The sequence below is a fragment of the Primulina eburnea genome, chromosome 7, assembly GCF_022965805.1.
Source record: "Primulina eburnea isolate SZY01 chromosome 7, ASM2296580v1, whole genome shotgun sequence".
Taxonomy (NCBI): domain Eukaryota; kingdom Viridiplantae; phylum Streptophyta; class Magnoliopsida; order Lamiales; family Gesneriaceae; genus Primulina; species Primulina eburnea.
The window spans coordinates 31,435,209-31,461,002 of NC_133107.1; the positions used below are offsets into that span (position 1 = coordinate 31,435,209).

A 25,794-nucleotide genomic window follows, 5' to 3' on the forward strand; every position below is an offset into this window, starting at 1 on the left:
GATAGAATGAGATTATATTTATCTTGCAGATATCTAAATATTGAAAAATGGAGACCACGAGTTCGGGAGAACTGCGACCAAACAACATTTTCGATAACACATTTTCTATCCAAATTAATGCCTCAAATCGACAACAAAGGCCACCACATGTATGTTACATTTTTTATGTTTTCATAAGTTGAAGTAAACATTTTAATAGTGTAGAAATAAGAAATTGAATGATGAATGTTATAATGAATTGTAATTAATATGCCACTTTCCTATTCCCCGTACTCATCCGGACTTTTCTGTAATTAAATATTTTGTTTATTTATTTGACAGTAGATTATTTTTGGGTGGAATGTCGAGGGATTAAGTTGACACTACAAAAAAACGGAAGCCTTAGCGTCGGTTTTTACAGAAACCGTCGCACATTTTGCGACGGTTTTTTATAACCGTCGTCATATAGCGACGGTTTTTTACACGTCCGTCGCTAAATAAACAAAGCGACGGTATAATAAATATTGTTGCTTTTTTAACCACGGTTTAATAAAAACCGTCGCTTTTTTAGCCACGGTTTTTATTAAACCGTGGTTAAAAAAGCAACAACGCTTTTTTAGCCACGGTTTACTATAAACCGTCGCTTTTTTAGCCACGATTGAATAACCCGTCGTAATATATTGCGACAGGTTTAATAAACCGTCATAATTTATTGCGACGGTTTTAATAAATCTTCGCTACTAAAAACAGGCGACGGTAAAAACAAAACCGTCGTTTCTAAAGTCACGGTTTAAAAACAACCGTCGCTTCTTTAGTCACGGTTTTTTGACAAACCGTCGCTTTTTTAGCCACGGTTTATTAAACCGTCGTAATATATTGCGACGCGTTTTGATATACGGCGATAGATACAAACGTCTTCATATATATAGCGACGGTTTAGTATAAACCATCGCCGATCTACATCGGCGACGGTTTTTGTAAACTGTCGCCGATTTAGATCGGCGACGAATGTTAGTGAACAAAGCCGTCGCCGAATTTAAATCGGCGACGGTTTATGAAAAAGCGGTCGCTAATTGCGACGGTTTTATCTTAGACCGTCGCTATGATTCTATTTATACCGAGGTTCTCGAACAATTTTCTTGAGCTATTTTCACATATATCTGAATTTTCTTGAGCGATTTTCACCTATATCTGGTAACCAAACTCTCTAAATTTTTCGAAGTTTCGGTTTTTTATTTTGTACTAACTATTTCGTATTTAATTTGTAGATTTGCTATGCGGGCGATTTTCCAGCGTCACGTGGAAGGAGCTATATCTTCGCGCAACATCAGGTTTTAAAGTTTTTTTTTGTACAAAAAATTTAATACAGGATTTAACTTTTACGTTTTAGTTTATTTGTGTAAATTTAATACATTATTTTTTTCTTAAATTTATTATCGTCGCTGTGCATGAGGTGGACTTTTGTTACAAACCGTCGCTATATTAAGCGGCGGTTTTTTTAAAAAACCACCGATTAATATAGCGACGGTATTACATATATAGCGACGGTTTTTTTACAACCGTCGCTTTTTATAGCGACGGTGTTGTGATAACGGTCGCTATATTAAGCGACGGTAATGTAAAAACCGTCGCTTTTTATAGCGACCGTGTTCAAATAACCGTCGCTTTTTTTTAGCGACGGTCTTGTAGAACCGTCGCTATCTTCTTTAAATAAACTGTCGCTATTAAGCGACGTGTGTTCAAAAACCGTCGCTTTGAGAAGGCGACGCGCACTTCTGTGTCGGACTTTCAAATCATCGTTAAAACCGTCGTTTTACCCTTTTAGCGACGGATTTAGCGACGATTTGACCGTCGCTAATTTTTTTTTTTTTTGTAGTGTGAAGATTTAAGGAGCTTTTGGATGAACGTTTAAATAACACCGGTCGAATTTCTTTGCATAAGGTATTGGTGGTACGATGAAATACTGGCCATGCATTGTCTTTTTATAAGGTATTGGTGGTTGCAATGAAATACAGCCCTTGCATTTGGCATTTTTTATGATTTTTTATTGGTTACACACCCGAAACGTGTTAACATTGGTTGCTAGTTAAAATAAAATGAAGACAAAAACTTGTGTAAGACGGTCTCACATGTCGTATTTTGTAAAACGGATCTTTTATTTGGATCATCCATGAAAAAATATTACTTTTTATTGTGAATATCGGTAGGGTTGAACTAGAGCAAACTTGGATGAGACAAAAAAAGAATAGATCTTGTTGATTTTTTTTTTTTAGTTGCGAGAAAAGTTTGTTGATATTGGTTTCGAACCCTAGACTACATCCCGTCTAAAACTTGTGAATTTGATGTCATATGAGCTATATAAGTAATATAGGATGTAATCGAATATTTGGAGGTCATAATATGGTGAAAATTAAAAGAGAACATAGTCTTCCTCTTCCTTGATAATATTATTATGGTACCAAACATACAAATGAAAAGAACAAATCAAATTTGCTCTACAACACAAGAATTGCTGAGAAATAACACAGGAAAGAAGCTGCTGCCATGACAATCTTCATTCTTGAAACATCGAAAACTATAGCTTTTACAAGATTGTGTTAGAAACTTTCTCCGACCCCTAACATTTGAGCATCACGATTACGAATACGGTTCTCCGTCCTCAAAAAATGGTAGATGTCATGTACGAATGGTATAGATTCTTTTCCTCAAAGTTTCAGTTCTCCGGGAAAAAAGTTCACACACACACCGGGAGACTCGTATCCACGATCTGTGTAATAGAGCCAACAGATGAACCACTGGAAATTGGACAATTATTCGTGTTTTTTCATTAATAGCACGGTCTTTTCTTGAAATTTAGCTTATTGCTTTGTTCCCCCTAATTTGCTGGAGCTTGATGGCAACATCGCTTTCTGAGAAGGAAGTTCAGCAATGAAGAGTAGAGTTTGAGCCCAACCTGCATATTTCCCATATTTGCTCACAAAAGCATCAGCGACGCGACTGCAGATTTTTGGTGTCAAACGGGTGCCAGCCAGTTCAGGAACGAGATACTGGGTAGCGATCTTCTCAACAAGAAGATAATATATTTAGGATTACCAACCATGTAAAGAGAAGATTGAAATGTCATTAAATTTAAACTTGAAAAGAGCACCAAGCGATGCTTGTGACAGTTTTGAAAAAAATCATATATGATTTCCCCTTTCTTGATACTTTAAAAAGTGTAAAGAAAGATCGCGGTAGTAGGAATCACAATTTTAACAAATTTCACTGTCTTCTATCTATAGAACGATAACTTTAGCTACAGCGTCATAATAATTTCTAATCAGGGGCAAAAGATAATGTGACTGAGCATGGTGAGCAAAACAAAAATTTGCAGACGTAGATGCCCAAGAAAAAATTTCAGGAAACCGTTAATTTTCGAATGGGCTCAAACTAGCCTATAAAGAAAAGGCTTCTTAAATTACTCACCTTCCACACATGAGTATCGACGGGAATGGCATGATGTTGATCTAAAGAAAAGAGAGCGATGCATGCTGCGACTTTCGGACCAACCCCAGGTAAGCTAGAGAGACCGTCAATTGCGCCTTGAAGATCCAATTGACGAAGCGAATAAAGCCATTCCACTCCTCCACCAGGTTTTGATTGCAAAGCTGCCACAGTGCCAACGATATATTTCGCCCTGCTAAATTTCAAGACAGAATAAAGAAAATTCATTAAATCAGATATATCCCATGATCTATCAACACAACATTTGTTGTACAAGTGACAGCAATATCAAAACTCATTCTGCATCAATGAGAAAATTCTGAACCAATAAAAAGAAGGATGGCCATGTTCCAAATGCAACCATTTACTCTTCTCACTAGGCAGCAGGATAGGTTTGAAATGAATCACTTAAAGACAAATACTGCATACTAGTTTGAAGTTCAGTCACAAGCTCAAAGTATTGGTGTGGGAGAGGGAGTAAAATGTCTAGTTCATAGACAATTTACAACCCCGGATATCAATGTTCCTCACAGAATGTCTCCATACAATGGTGTATACCTAGAATAAAATTACAAACGAAGTCTCATGTTACAAACATGTAATCAAACTTCTGTACTTCAACAGCAGGAATCAACTAGATTATTCTAATAAAGATAGAAACTTGATGCGTTTTAGAATGAAAAATGAATTCTTGCATGAAGACATCAGCTTAATTAAGTCATATGCATGCATTATCAATCCTCACAAAATTTCATAAAGCATACAGAAGCAGATGTATTCTGAACATGTTTCAAAAGCATTCATTCAAATCAAATAGCAGGATACATAAGAAATCTGCAACACAGGAAAATTTTCAAGGGCCATGTCATAGATTTCGTCCTCTCAGATTCTTTTTCTACGTTACCATGATCAACAAGGCGACTAATGTGAACTTTTTCCATGACCCGATACAAAACCATGACCAAGCAAAGTTAAACAATATCCAATCCAATTGAAAATGTTCCCACATGTTCCTTACGGCTTTGAGTGGCAAACATATCGGAAGTTAACAATACCATTAAGTACCAGAAACCGGAAGATATCAAAGCTCATCTCTTTGATTGTTTCGTAACAGAACTCAACATATGCTAGGCCCATTAAGTAGACGTTCAAAATAATATAGTCTCAAGAAGACCTTCTAGGCAGGGAAAAGCAAATTTCAGTAGAAACAAACCAAAGCCCAATAAGTTTTGCATCCAACTCGACATCAATGCTTGTGATCGTATCATACATAAAAATCAAACACAACGAAACCAATCAACCAAATGCTTATCCATACACAAACGCATAGAATAAGCTCAACCTGTACCCAAAACCAGCCTCTCTAAGCTCAGTTTCAGACACCAAAACCAAGCTGTCCAGCTTCGGAAATTCGAAAAAATCAAACCCTTCAAAACATCCCAGAAACTTCCCCTTCCTTGAGATAAAATCAACCATTTTAGTAATCCTCTGAATATTATTATTCGAAGAGCAAATAAATTGAATCAAACACTCCAAAGGGTCCTGCCTCAGAACCCTAGCACCCTCCAAAAACCCCGCCAGCTGCGCAAACCTCTCATCACAGCCCTTAAATCCCTTCCACAACTCACTCAACGAAATACCCATGTTTAGAAAATCAAAAAGATCGATTCTTGCCGTATCTTCGTCCTCTGTGAAATGGAGAAAGTACCCCACATCATCATCCTCGAGTTGTTTGAGGGAGATGATGTGTGGCCCGATGGCCCCAGTGTACTGCAGCAGCCCCGTTTGTTTCCACCGGAATGTTTGCCCCGTCGGGAATGTAAGGGGCAAATAGAGCTCCGACTTGTTTATCTTGAGAGGCGTCCACGCTATAGGCTTGGTGGAGGTGGGGAGTGGTTGGGGACTTTGGAGGATGTTTCGGGCTTTCTTAGAAATTGGTCTTAGCTGTTTGGTAAGGGGTAGAGGCTGTCGCGTAGGCGGAGGCGTCGATGGCAGGGAAGAGGTGGACGGACCAGACGCGGCTTTTGGCCTTTTCATGGCGGATTATGCGTCCTTTCTCATTGACTGCATACGGTGAAAGCCACCAGAAAATATTTTTTTCCTTATATTGTCTTAAATTATTTTTTTTATAACTCTTAATGTTATTTTATATTATAATATGATATTCTCAAAAACAAATAGTGCATTACTGAATAAAATCTTTTTTTAAAAATAAAAGCTCGTAATTTTATTGATTAAATCATCAATTACAGATTAATTAAGGGCAAATTTGAAAAAAATACATCTGCACATCTTTCATTTAAGATTCAGTACCTAGAAGATTTTTTTTACAAATCAATACATGACAACATTACAAACTTAGTTTTAACTACCTACAAAGATAATTTTACATTTTTGCCCTTTTATTATTTAAATAAATATATAATTTTATCCACCAAATTAATTGTGTGTTTTCTATCTACCAAAATATTAGTACCTATTATGTGATTTCAAATACTTGATTTTGTTATTTGAATACTTCAAATGTGTAAAAAAATACTATATTTTCGAACACTCACCATAAATTCAGTCGTTGTTGGTTTTTCATTAAAAATACATTATAATGACTTATTCATGTCATTTTATTTTTTTAAAAAAAATATAATTCATCAATCATCATAAAAATAAGATTAAGTACTTATTTTGACATAAAAAATATCTATTTTTAAGTTTCAGATACTTGATTTGGCTCTTTAAATGCTCCAAATATGTAAGAAAATATTGGATCTTGAACGATCACCATAAATTCAGTCATTGTTTGTCTTTTCATGAAATGTGTATTTGGATGACATATTCATCTCATTTAATATTTTTTTATAAAAAAAATCAAATTCCCAACTGAGCATGTAAATTAGTACTTAGTTTTACTTGAGAAATGCCTATTTTCAGTTTGCAAATACTTGATTTCGTAAATAAGATACTCACAATATGTATTAAAATACTGGATATTCGAATAAACAACGTAAATTCATCAAGTATTGGTATTTCAATGAAAAATGCATTTGGATGACATATTAATCTCATTTAATATTTTTTGTTAAAAAACCAAATTCTCAAATAAGTATGCAAATTTTAAAATAATTAGTTTTAGTTGAGAAGTACCTAATTTGAGTTTGCAAATACTTGATTTCGTAAATGAGTTACTCGCGATATGTATTAAAATAATGGATACTCGAATAAGCAACATAAGTCCTCCAGTGTTGGTATTTTCATGAAATATGCATGCATTTGGATGAAAAGTACCTAATGTGAGTTTGCAAATACTCGATTTGGTACAAGAGATACTCATAATATTTAATAGAGTATTGGATATTCAAATATGCAACGTAAGTTCACCAAGTGTTGGTTTTCCATGGAAGATTCGTTTGGATGACATATTCATCTCATTTAATATATTTTCTGTAAAAAAAAAAATCTCAAATAAGCATGAAAAATTTAAAATACTTAGTTTTACTTGAGAAGTACATAATTTAATATTTCAAATACTTGATTTAGTACATGAGATACTAATAATATGTAATAGAATATTGGATATTCGAATATGCAACGTAAGTTCACCCAAGTGTTTGTATTTCTTTGGAAAATGCATTTGGATGACATATCTATCTCATTTAATTTTTTTTGTTAAAAAAAAAACCAAATTCTCAAATAAGCATGAATATTTAAAAATACTTAATTTTACTTGAGAAGTACCTAATTTTATATTGCAAATACTTGATTTGATACACGAGATACTCATAATATGTAGTAGACTACTTGATAATCGAATATGCAATGTAAGTTCACCAAGTATTGGTCTTTCCATGGAAGATGCATTTGGATTACATATTCATCTTATTTAATATTTTTTTGGTAAAAAATATTCTCAAATAAGTATGAAAAATTTAAGGTACTTACTTTTACTTGAGAAGTATCTAATTTGAGTTTGTAAATACTTGATTTCGTAAATGAGATACTCACAATATGTATTAAAATACTGGATATTCGAATATGCAATCTTTCCATGAAAAATTCATTAGGATACTTATTCATGTCATTTAAATAAATAAACATAGTTCATTGTTCATCATGGACTAATTAGGAGATACATTACGAACATAGTTCGTAAATGAGCTTGAAGTTTGCACTTTAAGTATAGCTATCGATTCTAAGATTAAATATTTATAAAATACTCATCAACATTAATTTACAATACTTTTGATATTCATTGAATGACTTATTTGACAATTATACTTATTTGACATAATACTTATTGGTAATTATTCAGTATACTTATTAGTATTTTTTATTTATACTTACGAGTATTAATTTATAATACCATTAATATTCATTCACAATACTTGTTGGTATTCATTAAATGACAAGGCAATACTTCGTTGTATATCATCTTCATTAGTATTCATTCATAATATTTATTGGTAATCATTCATTATATGTATCAATATTCTTTCTTATACTTATTATCAAATTTGAGTTTTAAAAGAGTAAAATCAATTATTTGTGGAATCTAAATATGTAATACTTGTAACAATTTAGGTATCACATTTTTATTTCACGGATCTCATCATCAAAGGCCACTCAATATTGACTTCAAATTATATATTTTGACACCATCAAATAATCGAATTTGAGTATTTAAATAGTAAAATCAAGTATTTGTGGATTCGTATTAGGTATTATTTGTATTAATTTAGGTATCACAATTTTACTTCACGGATGTCATCATCAAAGACCACTCAATATTAACTTCAAACTATATAATTTGACATCCTCAAATAGTTGGATATAAGAATTTAGGGAGTAAAATCAATTATTTGCGAACTCGCATTAGATACTCTTTGTACCAATTTAGCTGCCATATTTTAACTTCACCAATTTAGATACTCTTCGTATCAATGCATCTTCCATGGAAAGATCAACACTTAGTGATCTTACGTTGCCTATTCGAATATCCAGTATTTTAATACATATTGTGAGTATATTATTCAAGATATAAAGTATTTGCAAACTCAAATTAAATATTTCTCAAATAAAACTAAGTATTTTAAAATTTCAATACTTAGTTGAGAATTTGTTTTTGTTTTTGTTTTTTGTTTTTACAAAAAAAAAAATTAAATGAGATTAATATGTCATCCAAATGCATCTTCCAAACACTTGGTGAGCTTACGTCCCATATTCGAATATCCAGTATTCTATTACATATTATGAGTATCTTATATACTAAATCAAATATTTTTAATCTCAAATTAGACACTTCTCAAATAAAAATATGTACTTTAGAATTTCCATGCTTAGTTCGGAAGTTGTTTTTTCTTTTACAATTTTTTTTCCAAATGAGATGAATATGTTATCCAAATACTTATTATATGGAAATATCAATACTTGGTGAACTTACATTGCCTGTTCGAATATCCAGTATTTTAATACATATTGTGAGTATCTCATTTACGAAATCAAATATTTGCAAACTCAAATTAGGTACTTCTCAAGTAAAAATAAGTACTTTAAAATTTTCATGCTTAGTTGAAAATTTGTTTTTTTAATAAAAAAAATATTAAATGAGATGAATATGTCATCCAAATGTATATTCCATAAAAATACCAACACTTGGTGAACTTACGTTGCTTATTCGAATATCCAGTATTTCAGTACATATTGTGAGTATCTCATTTACGAAATCAAGTATTTGCTCAAATTAAGTACTTCTCATTTAGAGAGTAAATTTAAGTATTGGTAGACTCAAATAGATACTTTTTTGTACTAATTTAGGTATCACATTTTAATTTCAAAAATGACACATCAAAATTCACTCAATATTACTTGAAACTATATTTTTTATATCCCAAAATAATCAAATTTGAGTATTAAAAAGATAAAATCAAGTATATGTGAAATGAAATTAGATACTATTTGTACTAATTTAGGTAGCACATTTTTTATTCACAAATATTATCTTCAAAGAATATTCAATGTTATCTTCAAACTATATATTTTTACACACTCAATCGAATTGAGTATTTAAACAGTAAAATCAAGTATTTGTGGACTCGAATTATGTATTATTTGTATTAATTTAAGTATTACATTTTTACTTCACGAATATTATCATCGGTGTCTATTAATATTAACTTCAAATTATATTTAGGAATCCTCAAATTATTGTATATGAGTATTTACGGGGTAAAATCATGTATTTATAGACTCTAATTAGATACTCTTTGTACAAATTTAAGTATCACATTTTAACTTCACAAATGACACCATCAAAAGTCACTTAATATTACTTGAAACTTAAGTATTTTATTACGCATTTGAAGTATTCAAATAGCCAAATCAAATATTTGGAAGCCCAAAATAAGTATTTTATCGATCAAAATAAGTACCTTTTCTAATTCAACAATGAGTGAAAAACTATGTTTTTAAAAAAATTAGATGACATGAATAAGTAATCTTAATGTATTTTCAATGAAAAGACCAACAATTATTGAATTTATCGTGATAGCTCGAAGATCCAGTATTTTCTTACACATTTGGATTATTCAAATAGTCAAATCAAGCATTTGAAACTCCAAAATAGGTATTAATTTTGTAGGTCAAAATAAATACTTAATTTTATTTCAAGATGAGTGATGACCTATGTTTTTCCTAAAAAAATAAAATGACATGAATAAGTCATCCTAATGCATTTTTCATGAAAAGACTAACAATGACAGAATTTATGGCGAATGCTCGAAAATATAGTATTTTCTTATATATTTGCAGTATTCAAAGAGCGAAATCAAGTATCTGAAATCGCATAATAGGTACTTTATATATCAAAATAAGTATTTACTTTTATTCCATGCTAATTGATAAACGAATTTTTTATAAAATTATATTTTAAATGGAGAATATTCATGTAATTTTTGTGACTAAAATAATATATTTATTTAAATAATAAAGGGTAAAAATGTAACTTTTGCTTTGTGTGGAGTTAAAACTAAAAGCATAGATTTGTCAGGTACTAATTTCTAAAAAATTATGCCTAGGTACTGCTTCTTAATTGAAAGATGGGCAGATGTATTTTTTTGGAATTTACCGATTAATTAACTAAAAAGAAAATTCACCAATTATCTAAACAAAAAGTGAAGCGAAGAAAGAATAGGTCTTTTGTGAGACAGTCTAACGAATCTTTATCTGTGAGACGGGTCAACTCTACCGATATTCACATAAAAGTAATACTTTTAGCTTAAAAAGTAATATTTTTTCATGGATGACCCAAATAAGAGATCCTCGGACCGTCTCACACAAGTTTTTGTCGCGAAAAAATAGCAAAACGAGCAAATATTATGAGCAACATTATTCGACGATTGACAGACGTAAATGTATTAAAAGATCGTAGGTCTCTTCAAACGGTCCCCAACATTTGTTGTACAAAGTCTAATATAGTCAAAATCATCTTGTTCGATAGTGACTGTTTGCACTACCAATAGAGAAGAACTGATACTTATCTATTACTAAATAATGTCTTCATTTACAACATTAATGACCCAAAATGAAATACTTTCCATTAAACTATTCTACATTTACTTATAAGCTTCACGTGCCAGCATATGTGAGTCACGCTATGTCGATCTTCTTAGAGCATCTCCAATCATTGCACTATATTGATGTGGCACCAATGTGGTGCCATGATTTTTCACTCCAATCCAGCACCAAAACTGGCGCTGGATTGGAGCAGCTCTACAAGCTGCTCCACATGTGGCACAGCAAAATATTTTTTTTATTCTTTAATTTGATTAATTTAATATAAGTGTTTAATATTTAATTAATTAATATTTTTTTTGAAATTTTAATTATAAAATTTTTAATATTCTGATTAGAAATTAATTATGTGTAATATTTAATTATCATTATATTATCAAATTATAAATAATTAACATAAAACAGAAATATTAATATTGAAAAAAAAGAATATTCTTGAAATATTCTATTGTAGTGTAAAATATAGTGCAATGTGGTTGGAGATGATTTAGTATAACACCAATGTACTGCAGTGGATTGGAGATAGTCTTATATCCTTCAGAAATGAATGAAACCGATACCAACAGTGTTTGAATATTCCTAGTGAGAACATCATTCGGGCCCAAGTCTTAGGTATAGTCATTGATGGCGTCCATAACTTGTAATGAATACAAAAAAATGCAAATATCATTAAGGTCAAGTCAAGAAAAAATACATATCTAATTGTAGATAACTCGATATGTTCCACCGATTCGATATATCTAGTAGCACAAGCTGATGCATGTGTTTCTATTATCATCGCAACTTACATCAAAATCTTATATCATTATTTTTTCAAAATATTTTTATTCACAATCAACTATCAAAATATTTTATTAAATAACACTCTTAGTATAAAAAACTATTATATTTAAATAATTTTTTAATAATAATTTTTTTTAGTTGGTTTCTTGTGAGATCGTTTCACGAATCTTTCTCTGTGAGACGGATCAACCCTATCGATATTCACAATAAAAAGTAATACTCTTAGCATGAAAAGTAATATTTTCATTGATGATCCAAATAAGATATATGTCTCACAAAATACGACCTGTGAGACCGTCTCACACAAGTTTTTACTTTTTTTATGAAGGTCTAAAATTCTTAAATTGAATACCATTTCTAAACTTTTCACGTACATTGTTATCAAGTAAATATGTTTTGGTACCTAATTTTAATTTAAAATCCAATTATAAATTGTTGTATATATGTGTGTATATGTAGTCAATTCAAAATACCTTTCAGGTAAATAATAATAAGGTGGGTAAGATATTTATGTTATCTATTTTTATTTTTCAGTACAAACTATTACAACAACTTGAGAGAGCAATTGTAGTGTCTAAATTCAGTACACGTATAACTCATGCATTATTTATTTATTAAATCAGTTATTTAATTTAAAATGATTTTCTTAGCCATGCATAATTTATTTAAATGTATTATTTTAAATTAGTCATGTTTATTGTGATGCACTTTAAAATGTCTTTCGAGTTTCATGTTTCAGACGATTATTCGAGGCGGGATTGAGGAAAAGACCGGCGACGATTTTGACAATTTAAAATGTGGTATTTTATTTTTAAGTTGAGTTTGGGGCGTTTTAAATTAATTTATTAAGTTTCAGCATTTTAAGCCTAAATCATTTAGTTAGTAATTTTAAGAATTTAAAACTTTTAAAATTAGCATTTTGGATGTGTTACTTTAATTGAGGAGTTTATTTTAAGTTTAAGTAGTGAGGAATTTTAAGTTTCTAAAATGATTATTTTATTGAAAATTATTTGGAGTTAAAGTAAGCGGATTAGTGTTATTTTTATACCTAATAATTTAATTAAACCACTCTTTAATCCTAAATTGATTGATTAAGCAAAAATCTATTTCCTTAAGTACTAAACTCACGCACACACACTTTTTTCACACACTAATTATCGGCCAACACACACACACAAACAATTCATTCTAGCTTTTATTTTTTTAGAAGCCAAAACCTAGGGTTCTTCCTACTCTAGTGCAGCTGCCCCTCCTCTGATATTATTCCAGCAATTTTCGTGTGAATTCTTCAAGGATTTTAGCGCCACGGTCGTGCCGGATCAACCTCACTTCCATCTCCGCTTCGGTATCGCTGGTTCGGTAACGTTAATATTCAAAAGGCATGTATAATCTCTCCTTTGCTGCGTCGATCATGTCATATTATGTGTTGCGTTGCGTTGTTTTTATGCGTAAAAATTCATGTATGATGTTCGTAGTTTGAGCGGTTAATTGATTGGATCGACTTTGAAGGAAAATTTTTAGATCTAAATACCGTTTTTACTGTTCTTGTTAAAACTGCGAATTTTCGGTCGAGATTTTGAGAAAACTTTCAACACAAAAAATGTAGAAATTTTTGATACCTTCGATTTGATATAAAATTAGAGTAATTTGGATACAAATTGAGTGAGTTATGGTATTTTTCGTGGGACTGCTCAAACTGCGTTTTCAGTAAATTATGATATTGATGCGTTCTTGAAGTTTATTTGTTGCAGGCTTCATTGGGGATCGACGGGTGATCGTTGCTGCGTCTAAGTATGTTTAGTGTGGCGTTGGAATGATTTTATTTGGGTTGTCGTTTCGTGTTGGTAGGCACTTCTATGCATTTAAAAGTTCAATGATGGGTTTGTTCGTCAATTGTCGTGTTCACGGTTGTTGCATCGTTTGGGATGCGTAGTTGTGTTGGAGTATTTGTAAAGGTTGACTCGGTGCTATATTGTCCTAGGAAGTGTCTCGGGGTGTCGATTTTTAGTCCATTTGGGTTGGTTGGAAGAAATAAATGTCATGTTAAGTTTTTCACACAGGTTTCGTCATACAGTGGCTAGCCGGACCCCTACACGGACCCTGACACGGGGTCCGTGCCTTTGTTTCCTCCTTAGTGCCAAGAAACCGAAAGTACACGGACCTTGACACGGACCCGGACCCGGGGTCCGCACCCTTCCTTTTCTTCACGACACATTTTACAGTATGTATACGGACCTGTACACGGACCCAGGCACAGGGTCCGTGCCTTCCCTTTTTCCTTCGCACACATTTTACCGAACCTACCCGGACCCGTACATGGACCCAGGCACGGGGTCCGTGTACTGCTTATTTTGGAAAAAATATTGATGTATGCTTTGAGGTTTGATGTCATGGTTTAGTACGATGATTATACGAGGTCAAGTGCGGAGCAAACTAGAATGTCATAAGCTACTTATTCACTTTGGTGGTGAGGTCAAGTACCTACGTTTAAGACATGCAAGTTAAGTATTTAAAATTCATGTTAGTTTGTGCAGTAGCGGCCCCAAGTGAGATCCAACGAATCTCTCAATGCCAAGTAAGTATGTTGACGTGCAAAAGAAAATATTTCAAGTTTTTGAGGTATGCTAAACGTCTTGTGACCAAATTATGAATGGGTTTGGAAGTCGGTGAACGTGGCCGATGACCTCTCCACCCCGTTAAATTATGAACGGGTTAGATCGTGGTTGGAAAGCATTAAATTATGAACGGGGACCAACCAGCCTGTTAAATTATGAACGGGGATCTCATGTATGTGGCAGTGGATACGTCCCTGTCAGCCCAGTACTGCGGTTTGTCTGATCAGGCATTTATTATGTATGGGTCACTTGCTTTGAAACATGCCTCTACGCAAAGAGAATTATGAAGTATGTATGTTTAAGTATGTTCAAGTATGCAAGCATGTTTATGAAAGTTTCACGTTATGGCACGTCTAAGATACGTACGTATGTTCAAGTTATTCCAAGATCAAGTTTAAGTATGTACGCTCTATTTTGAAATTTTATGTGGTTTTATTACGTATTATTCGTTATTTCCAGTTTATACGTGTTGAGTCTTTAGACTCACTAGACTTGATCGATGCAGGTGAGGATGTCTATGAGGAGATAGGAGGTGGGGACCAAGGAGCAGGCTTGGACTGAGCGGGAGGCTAGACCCGAGGACCGCCTACGTTATTTTAATATTTTTATGAAAGTTTAAAATACTCTGATTTTATGTTTTGGTGAGGGATGTTTAGAACAAGCATTTTGTTAGAAAAATTTTATTGGTGATGGATGATTTCAAAGATATTTTTATGAACGATGATTTGACGACCGTATGGATGTTTTTATTTAAGAAAATTTTAAATTTTTCCGCTAATTTTAAGTAGCAAAAGTACGGTTCGTTACAGCAATGATGAGAACTATTTTTTAGGGGAGGGTTTATGTCCATCTATTTGATTTGAATTTATTACCGTATTTCCTATTTATGGCATAAATATAAACTAATTAATTTATTTTAAAAAAAAATACTTTATTTCTAAAAATATACTTGCATAAAATGTAATGGCATACAAAATTTATATATAAAAGATGCAAATTTACAATTAAATATTGCCCATTAATTTGATAAGAACTGTCATGAATTAGCCTAAATATATTTGAAATATTCGGTTGAATAAGAGATAAATTTGTTATAATTAAATTTTAATTTTAAGAATTCATCCCAAATTTGAATCTTAATGTCATTTGAGTTACGTACGAGACATATGAGTTTTTTTTTTAATATATATATATATATATATATATAATATATATATATATATATATATATATATATATATATATATATATATATATCAGTTTTGATATGTTGCACACCTACCGTGCACACCTATATGAGCATCGATGAAGTGTCACTCACCCATTGGATGTGATGAAATGTAGAAAAATTGCACATCTAATGTGTGAGTGCCACTTCATTGGTGCTCATATACTGATATACATATACATATATATATATATATATATATATATATATATATATATATATATATATATATATATATATATATATATATGTACATGTTGTTGTGAAAAAGTAAAAATTTATGGTAAAAAGTAAAAATCTCAAACTCTCAAAATTTACCAAACAACACACTTTATAATATTTTTCTCTCTACTCAATTGTGATTTTCTTCACAAATGAGAGATCTATTTATAGGAAATCTTTACAAATAATCCAAAAATAAAATACATCATTACCTATATCATCACACACTAATTTTCAATATTTACAACTCTTATTTTCAACATTCAAATATTCAACATTCAAATATTCAATACACACATTTTAAATATTATTTTTCAACACTCCCCTTGTGATGATGATCATAATGATTGTCTTCATTACGTGTTTTTATAATGTCTAGTTAAAAAACTTACTACGAAAAACCCATTGGGATAAAAACCATAACAAGGGAAAAAGAGTGCAATCACGTAAACTCCCCCTTATGTTGACATGAACAATTCTTCAAAAATTTCGTAGATTGCGCATCCCAATATTATATATGCGATTTCTGAATATTGACGTAGGAAGTGCCTTTGTGAAGAGATCTGATGAGTTTTCACTTGATTGAATGTGACGAACATCAATACATTTATTCTTCTCAAGCTCCTTGGTGAATGCGAAGAACTATGGAGGAATATGTTTAGTTCTGTCGCTTTTTATGTATCCTTCTTTCATTTGAGCAACACATGCAGCATTATCTTCATATAGTATCACAGGCTTCTCGTCGAATGATAATCCGCATGAGATTTGGATATGTTGGACATTGATTTTAACCACACACATTCACGACTTGCTTCATGTAGTGCAATAATCTCGGCATGATTTGATGAAGTTGTTACGAGCGTTTGTTTCTGTGAACGCCAAGAAATTGCAGTGCCTCCACGAGTAAATACATATCCAGTTTGGGAACGTGTCTTGTGTGGATCAGATAAGTATCCAGCATCGGCATAACCAATTATACTTGGATTAGCATCTTTTCAATACAAAAGTCCCAAGTCTGTCGTTCCTCGTAGATAACGGAATATATGTTTAATTCCGTTCCAGTGTCTCTTTGTTGGATATGTGCTAAATATTGCCAACAAATTTACGGCAAAAGATATATCAGGCCTTGTACAATTTGTAAGATACATAAGAGCACCGATAGTACTTAGATATGGTACTTCTGGACCAAGAATATCTTCGTCATCTTCACATGGACGGAATGGATCCTTTTCTATGTTTAATGATCTAACAACCATTGAAGTACTTAAAGGATTTGATTTATCCATATTAAAACGTTTAATGATCTTTTCTGTATAATTTATCTTGTGAACAAATATTCCACATTCTTTTTGTTCAATTTGTAAACCCAGACAATACTTGGTTTTTCCAAGATCCTTCATTTCAAATTCTTCCTTCAAGTATGACACAACTTCTTGAATTTCCTTATCCGTTCAATGATGTTTAAATCATCAACATATACAACAATAATTACGCATCCGGATGTTGTTTTCTTAATGAAAACACAAGGGCATATTGAATTATTTACATATCCCTTTTTCATCAAATGATCACTTAGTCGATTATACCACATTCGACCGATTGCTTTCACCCATATAATGATCTTTGTAATTTCACAGAATAACATTCTCTGGGTTTTGAACTTCGTGTTTTAGGCATCTTAAATCCTTCAGGGATTTTCATATATATATTACTATCAAGTTATCCATATAAGTAAGCTGTAATAACATCCATAAGACGCATTTCTAAATTTTCAGATACCGCCAAGCTAATCAAATACCGAAACGTTTCTTCATAATCAATTCCAAGCCTTTGAGAAAAACCTTGTGCAGCAAGTCGAGCTTTATATCTTACTATTTCATTTTTCTCATTTCGCTTTCGAATAAAAACCCATTTGTATCCAACAGGTTTTACACCTTCAGGTGTAAGGACTATAGGTCCAAAAACATTACGTTTATTTAGCGAATCCAATTCAACCTGGATGGCTTCTTTCCATTTTATCCAATCCTGCCGATTCTTACATTCACCAAAAGATTTTGGTTCATGATCTTCATTATCATTTATGATGTCGATTGCCACATTATAAGATGTTGAGGATCAGGTTGAGTTTAGAAGGGGGGGTTGAATAAACTCAACGACAAACTTAATAAATTCTTCTGAAATCCTGTTAGAGATATTAGCAATTCTTGTTCAAGTTCAAAGACCAGCAGATCACAAGATAATGTGCGGAAAACGATCTGTTGGTTAGTGGGTGAAAAATAATGAAGCAGAAAAGCAGTAGATAGCACAAGGTTTGTTTCTGGAAGTTCGAAGATGAATCTTCTACGTCTCCCCTTCTTATGTTTCCAGAAGGTATCACTAAAATACTTTGGTGAATACAGTACAACAGTTGTACACACCCACTTCAACAGGACTTACCCTTCGCCTATTGAAACTCTTAGTTTTACAACTCAACTTCTCGAATGATCTTAAGTTCTAGAAAAGACTCTTTTCCAGTTACAAATTCTTCTATCAATGAAATAGTGAAGTGAATAGCTTAAGGAGATATAACGAAAATAGCTAGCACAATATGATCTCAATGATCAAAAGTATGCAATGAAGCGTGTGCTGTTTTTTCAGTGTTGAGTTTTTTAGATAACTGAAAGTTCTAGCGATGCTCGAATGATATTTTCTGATTGAGATTCGTTCTACCCCTTACCCTTGACAAAATCTTTCATCTCCATAATTAGGCTCCATTCAACATTCCAAAATCTGAACGGCTCTTTGATTTTTCAGTAGTTCAGCTTTATTGCTGAAAATGGACCCTGCAGAATATATTAAAGCAATCAGTTTCAGTTCATACCAAAAATGGTAAACCGTCTTAAATGTTCTCGTACAACATTTAATGAAGCAATAAATGCTAGTATCACGTTAATAGATCAACGGTAATATTTAGAGACTTTGAGATACGCAAGATTCTGTTAGTGTATATTTCGAGTTTTGTATCCTTCTGGTTTTAGCTAAGAAGTCATTTAGTACTTGATAAGTGCTGCTGCTAGTTTTAGCGCGATAGAAGTGCTTCTGGTTTTCTGCTAATTTACATCTACTGGTTTTGTGCTAATCCAACATCTACTGGTTTTTCCTTAGCATCTTCACAACAAATTTAGTTCTAACAATTTCCCCCTTTGTGGTGATGCCAAAACCTAGATGTTCCGTGTTAGTGAAAAGCAGAAAAACAGATAACGAAGCAGATAAAAAACAATTAGTATCCAGAAAAGTCATATAAAGCACAAATTAATTAATTATGACACAAATAAGACTATTTTGTTCCAATATCTCTGAAAGTAGCTTCATCTGGATTTTGATCCCTTCCAGTTGAATGAGGTCTGCTGCTACTTGCTCCAGTTCTATCTCCAGTTCTGTCTTCTTCCCCTTTTTTGGCATCATCAGCAATGACCCTAGCAATTAATTCATCAATTCGCCCAGATAAGTTGTGAATACTATTACTCAACATCTCTAGATATGGAGCCTGATTAGAAACTCGATCATTTAGAGCAGTGAGAGTTTGAGATTGAGAATCAATCTTGGCATCCATCAGGTCCATGCTAGTGGAGATTGAGCGAAAAATATCATCATGCTCGATGATTCTGGTAAAGTATGTCAGATTGAGCAAGTGTGATCTGACTGGAACTTCTGGATATAGCCTGTCAAAAACAATGGTCTCAGCATACATTGTATGCATAGATTCCGTCGTGGTCTGTATTTCCTTGGACATACGGTCTCGGAAGAACTGAGCACCATGAATTTCTGCGGCATTTTCATGAGATAGCCTCTTGACTAAGTCAGAGAGATTGGCGAGATCCTTTTGTAGAGCATCAATCTCAAATTCTAAGTCAAATGGTTCCACAACTGGTGAAGGAGTTCTTGCAAGCAGTCGTTGTTTAATATCTTCCATTCTGGCAATGCGCTCAGGAGACTGCAGAGAAGGAATAATAATAGCAGTAGAATGTGCAGCTTCTGCTTGAGTCATAACATCTGGTTCTGGTTCAGCAGAAGGTCCTTCTGAAGCAGTAGACTGATCTGTTGGCCTTTCTTCTGGTTGCTGCAAATCAACAGCATGTTCAGATATAGCTTGTGGCTCAACAATAGAAGGTGAAGTATGCAACAAATTTGCCATTTCAGCTTGATGAGCTTCTGAAAGATGCTCAAGTTCTGGAAGAGATGAGGAAGCAGTAGCTGTATCATTAGCAGTGGCAGCAGCAGTTGTAGTAGCAGTTGCAGATTCTGGAATGGATTGGACTGGAGGAGGATCGGTAGAAGTAGTAATCACTGGCAGTGAGTCATCTTGTGCTGCTTGAGTCTGCACAATCGATTCGATTACTTCATCCACTGATGCCAGATCATGAACAGAAATCGGAGAGGATGATTGAGTAGGATCTTCTTGAGGTGCAGGAGTACTAGAGACCTTGACTTCAGACGAAGCTTTGGTAGGTTCCTCAACTGACTGAGTCTTCAAAATGGTGGGGACAGTAGTGATACTGAATTTCGGAGGCTGAGAAAAGGCCTTTTTCTGAGTAACAATTTGTTCAGATAGAATTGTCAGCTGCTCCGACAAAATTTGAATGACATTCTGATCATGAAAAGCAGTGGGACCAGTAGAGTCAAAATTTGATTTCAATATTTTCAGAATGGTGTCCATCTTCTGCTGTTTGATTTTATTCAGAATGTAGTTTCGGCGATGTATGGCTTCTATCACATTGTGTGTCTCGGCAGCAGCAAAAACCTTTTTCTCATTTTCCACAGTTTGAGCATAAACACCAGTAGTTTTCAAATAGGTGATTGGATGGTAGACTCGTACCTTAAGCCAATCTTCAAAGAATTTCATGTCTTCTCTGGTTGAAATATCAATTTCTTCCAGATGAAGATCAATTGATGTTTGAATGGTTGATGTTGCCACCGGTAGACTGAGACAACTCAGTAATCTTTTCTTTCCATTTTTCAGAAGAGGCAGGGACTACTGGTTTAAAAGCAGAAGAACCAGTAGCCGATTCTCGAATGACCACACCAGAAGTTGGTCTGAAGCTTTGAGCAGTTGAAGGCCCTGATTCAATGGTTTTAGCTTTGGTGGATGAGACAACTGGTGGAAATACTTGTCGAAGAGGGACATTTTCCAATTCAGCAAGAGCTACTGTTTTCTTGATACAGATGGTGGTGCGAGGCTTCTTCTTGGATGGAGTGGGAGGTAGTGAAGCTTGTTGAGTGGGTGCTGTTGATTCTCCAGATTCCGTTTTGTAAGAATCAGACAAAACCACAACTCGCTTTCTTTTGATTTTCTTCTGGCCCTCAGCCTGAGATTCTCCAATCTCCTTCTTTATGGCCACAAATTCACCAACTGTTTGCTTTGGCCTTAAGGCAAGCACACTATCGACATCAGTTATGGTGACCGAAGAGCCATCCTCTTCTATTGTTCCAGGAAAGCCAGCATCTTTCAACATTTTACTGATTTGCACAGCAAATCTAGTACCTTTCCTTAGAATCATATCATTCATAATTCGAAACAAAAAGCGACCCCAATCCACTTTCTTTTCTGAAGTGATGGCCACCACCACTTGAACCTTCTCTTTGTTCAGTTTGTCAAATGTTCCAGCCTTAACCAACAAGGCTTTTGCCACGATATCAGCGAGTACCTGGTACTCAATTTTCAGTAGCTTCTTGAAGCAGAAAGGTGAGAGCTCTTCACCAGTAGCTGAAAAGATTGTTAAAGCAGTAGACATATCTTCCTTTGTGTTATCGGAAAGCTCGGAAGGTCCAGAAATCGGTAGAAAGAAGGTGGAACCGAGAAATGCAGCATCAATGGAGATTGATGCATCTCCCTGTGTATAGTTAATCTTTCCTTCGACAACTTCTGCTTTGGCATAGAAATCTAGAAGAGCAGACTTGTAGATAATAACAAGTGATTCAAAGAATTTTCGAAGTCCAGATTTGTCCAATGATTTGAACATCTTTACAAGGTTCTCATCCTTAATGGTGAGAACAGATGTAAAATTCACGTGTATTCAGATCGCCGTCTCTTTAGTTTCCTCGAAACTCTATATAAATGCCTGCACATTCACAAACTAAGTCATTCATTTACTAAATTAATTCAAATGATAGGTGTGGATGATTTCTCGGAGTCTTCTCCAGAGTCAGAATCGAGCAGAGGAATTCCAAAGACAACTTGAAGTCTTTTGTAAGCAGATGTTTGAAGACTTATTTTTCCAATAAATTAGTGATGGCAAGACCCAAGCTTGCTGGATTCTTTTCAAAGAAGATCATCCTTTTCCAAGTTATAAGGATTAGGAAGAAAATCCTCAGTTTAGAAATCCTTATAGTCTTTAGATAGGTTTCTGCTGAAGTACTTTGCAACAAGAAAAGTACTTCAAGCTGCTCATATCCACAAATGTAGTAGATAAACTCAATGTAATGCTTCTGGTTTTATGAAAGAATGTTCTTGTTTTTGGCATATTTTGTTTATCTACTGCTTTTAATGAATGTTAGACAATAATAAGGATAAGAAAAACTTAGTCTGTTTAAATCACAAGACGGTTCTGTAGACTTGAGATTTTTCACTTCTGCATCGTTCAATGTACTGGAATGGTTTCTAATAAAATTTCAGTTGAAGTACTTGGTGTTCCTTTATTCCTTTCTATAAATAACTCAATGTTAACTGAATAAAATAAATAACTGATAGATAATGAGATAACTTCAGAAGGAAGTTGGTCGTCTTATGATAGCTTCTACTGGAAGATAAAGAATGCCTTGTTTTGTTAAAAAGACAAATCACCTTCTGCATTTGACAAAAATCACATATAATCAGAATAAAGTTCCCCCTAAATTAATGTAATTATAAATGTCACATCTTGGTAAGTGAACCGTCGATGGCTTGATTCAGAACGCTTCGCATTTCACGCTGAAGTTATGATTACCTCGATCTCTGGAACCTGGTTTATCATCTATAAATACAGGCATAGAGGTTAGCCATACAGTCACCTTTAAACAAAATGGCAAGAGAGAATAGTCCTGATTTGGCCGAGGAGTTCATGAGAGAGGTTACCGCTGCAAGGAAACAAGCGATTGAAGACAAGGTGCTGGAAAAAGTACTTGCCACCTGGACTAAGGTCCAGGAGCTTCAGTCCTCCTTTGAAGATGGGTTGTTGGCTACTACCAAACAGCTGGTAGCAATAGAGAAGTATTATCGACGTCTCCATAGTGCTGACAGCAAAGACGTCTTCTCTGATGATGGCGTCTACCTCCTCAGACTCTTAAAGGAGCAGAGGACTCTGAAAAAAATTGCTTTTTCAGAGGAGTTTTTGCGTACCTCCACCGGAGAGCTGACCACTTGGTTGGCATTCTGGAGAGAGTACGTTAAGAAAGAGGTAAAGAATGTACGCCCCCGCTTTTATCATTAATAAAATTTTATATTTTGTCTACTGATTGTCTCTTTCGCTAAGCTTTTATTTTCTGCAAACTAAGACTGAACAACCTCAAAAAAATTAAGCCACAATATATAACTGAGATGAAGATAACAAATAATTAAGTTAAGTCTATCAATCCAAGTGTATTTCGAAATTAAGAAAACTTATTCTCAGGCATAGGTTTCGCAAATATGTCTGCTGCTTGCTGATCAGTAGGAACGTATTCCAGACGAATGTTCTTCTTTTGCACATGATCTCTAATGAAATGATGCCTGATATCAATGTAATTAGTTCTGGAATGGAGTAATGGATTATGTGATATAGCAATTGCACTGGTATTGTCACAAAATATAGGTGATTCAGAGGCTTAAACTCCATAGTCTTTAAGTTGTTGTATCCAAATTATTTGAGAACAGCAGCTTCCAGCAGCAAGATATTCTGCTTCTGCAGTAGACGTGGCTATGGAGGTCTGTTTTTTGCTAAACCAGGAGATCAACCTATCACCAAGAAATTGACAAAAACCACTTGTGCTTTTCCTATCCAGTTTACATCCTGCATAATCAGCATCTGAGTATCCAATAAGATTAAACGACGAGTCCTTGGGATACCAGAGGCCTACATTTTGAGTTCCTTTCAAGCACTTCAAAATACGTTTAGCAGCAATATAATGAGATTGTTTGGGGTTAGATTGAAATCTCGCACTAATACAAACAACAAACATAATATCGGGTCTACTGGCAGTAAGATATAACAATGAGCCAATAAGACCACGATATTGAGTTACCTCTACTGGAGTTCCCCGTTCATCTTTATCAAGTTTGGTAGACGAACTCATAGGAGTGGAAGCAGCAGAACATGCTTCTATCCCAAACTTTTTCAGTAGTTCCTTTGTATACTTAGCTTGATTTATGAAGATTCCAGTATCAAGTTGCTTGATTTTAAGTCCTAAGAAAAATGTTAATTCTCCCATCATGCTCATCTCGAACTGTTTTTACGTGTTTTAAGTGTTGGTTTTGAGTCGCATTCATGCATCATATTAGTTTGTTTTAGTTTAATTTTGCATTTTTTTAGCATTATTTAGCATGTGATTGATCTCGTGTAGTTTGTGGTTATTTTGTAGGAATTGAACCAAAAAGTGGGAGAAAATTTGTCAAAATATCGAAGAGGATTCGCTAGGGCGGTCAAACGTGACCGCCCCAGCGAGCATTTTGGTCTGGCCGAGGATTTTATGCGCAAGTGTCTCGCTAGGACGGTCAAAAGTGACCGCCCCAGCGAAATCAGGGACATGCTCGAGGAAGTTTATGCGAGGACCTCTCGCTAGGGCGGTCAAAATATACCGCCCTAGCGAGAAGCGAGATTCGGGAAGATTTGTTTCCAACTTTTTATGGACTCTATCCTACACCTAAACCTAACACACGAGATCAGCGACCTTTTTTGAGATTTTTTATCATATTTTTCATCACTTTTCTTGGAGGAGAGGCTAAAAAAAGGAGATTTTCGAAGACCTCGAGATTTCCACGCGTTGTGGCCGTCATCCATCGTCATCTTTAGTATTTTCATTATTCAGTATTTTATTTCTTACATTGATTGTTGGTTTTTATCATGAATTTCAGTAGCTAAACTTTAGATTTGTTGGGATTTGAGGGGATCCTACCCCGTACTCGGTGTTTAACATTATTTCTCGACGTTTTTATTAGTGATTTGTTTATGCTATTGTTCTTTCTTGTTTCAATCAAAGCCTAGCTAACTTCCTTTGATTATTTCATGTTGTTGATGATTTCGATAGAACAATTAACAATAGGATCAAATAGTATACACCACGGATTTACAATTTTAGTAGATATACGGAATTGGGTACGTGTCGATAGTGATAGTTCACCCGGATGAAAGCTAGTGGATTCCATAGAATGTAATGCAATCTTGAACTGTTAAATAATTGAGGACACTTGAGTACTGCATGTTTATGATTAGTATTAATATAGCTCGACAGAGTATATTAATTAGTCTAGGGAATTCCGTCGAATGCACGAGTAAAAGTCGAGTGTAATTATTTAAACACGAGTGGTAGGTGAACTGCTAATTTCCAACAAATTCATTTCTCAATTGATTTAATCCAAATTAATCATTGCTTTCGTGAATACGTTTTCTTTGCATTTTAATTATTTTAGTTGTTTAATTTACATTAGCTTAATCATCAACTCATTTTATCGTTGCTAAAGGAATTTTACTTGAAAATAAAAATAGTGTAACGCAGTCCTTGTGGAACGATACTCGTATTCACTTACGTTTATTATAACTTGACTATCGTGCAGTTGCGATATTTAAATCGAGCTTTCATTTATAAAATAAATTTTGGGACTATTCACTGTGCAAGTTTTGCTCGATCACTCTGATACCACTTGTTGAGGATCGGGTTGAGTTTAGAAGGGGGTTGAATAAACTCAACGGCAAACTTAATAAATTCTTCTGA

General features: G+C 33.8%; 1 protein-coding gene and 1 long non-coding RNA gene across 3 annotated transcripts; one reads left to right on the forward strand and one right to left on the reverse strand.

Annotated features, from left to right (window-relative positions):
* Nucleotides 1-1,137: 1,137 nt before the first annotated feature.
* Nucleotides 1,138-1,931, forward strand: LOC140837440 (uncharacterized). The gene is made up of 3 exons (XR_012119331.1): nt 1,138-1,173; nt 1,248-1,310; nt 1,856-1,931. It is a non-coding gene; the product is annotated as an uncharacterized lncRNA (long non-coding RNA).
* Nucleotides 1,932-2,352: 421 nt separating this feature from the next.
* On the reverse strand, nt 2,353-5,549 carry LOC140837439 (N-glycosylase/DNA lyase OGG1-like). 2 transcript variants are annotated; one of them, XM_073203598.1, is made up of 3 exons: nt 4,805-5,549; nt 3,445-3,658; nt 2,353-3,038 (listed from the first exon to the last, which is right to left on the reverse strand). In XM_073203598.1, exons 1-3 carry the CDS (start codon nt 5,497-5,499, stop codon nt 2,838-2,840), a joined length of 1,110 nt encoding a protein of 369 aa, XP_073059699.1. In that variant the 5' UTR covers nt 5,500-5,549; the 3' UTR covers nt 2,353-2,837. The 2 variants fall into 2 exon arrangements, with proteins under 2 accessions (XP_073059699.1, XP_073059700.1); XM_073203599.1 differs by having other exon boundaries at nt 3,445-3,655; nt 4,805-5,546.
* Between the last annotated feature and the right edge of the window lie 20,245 nt (nt 5,550-25,794).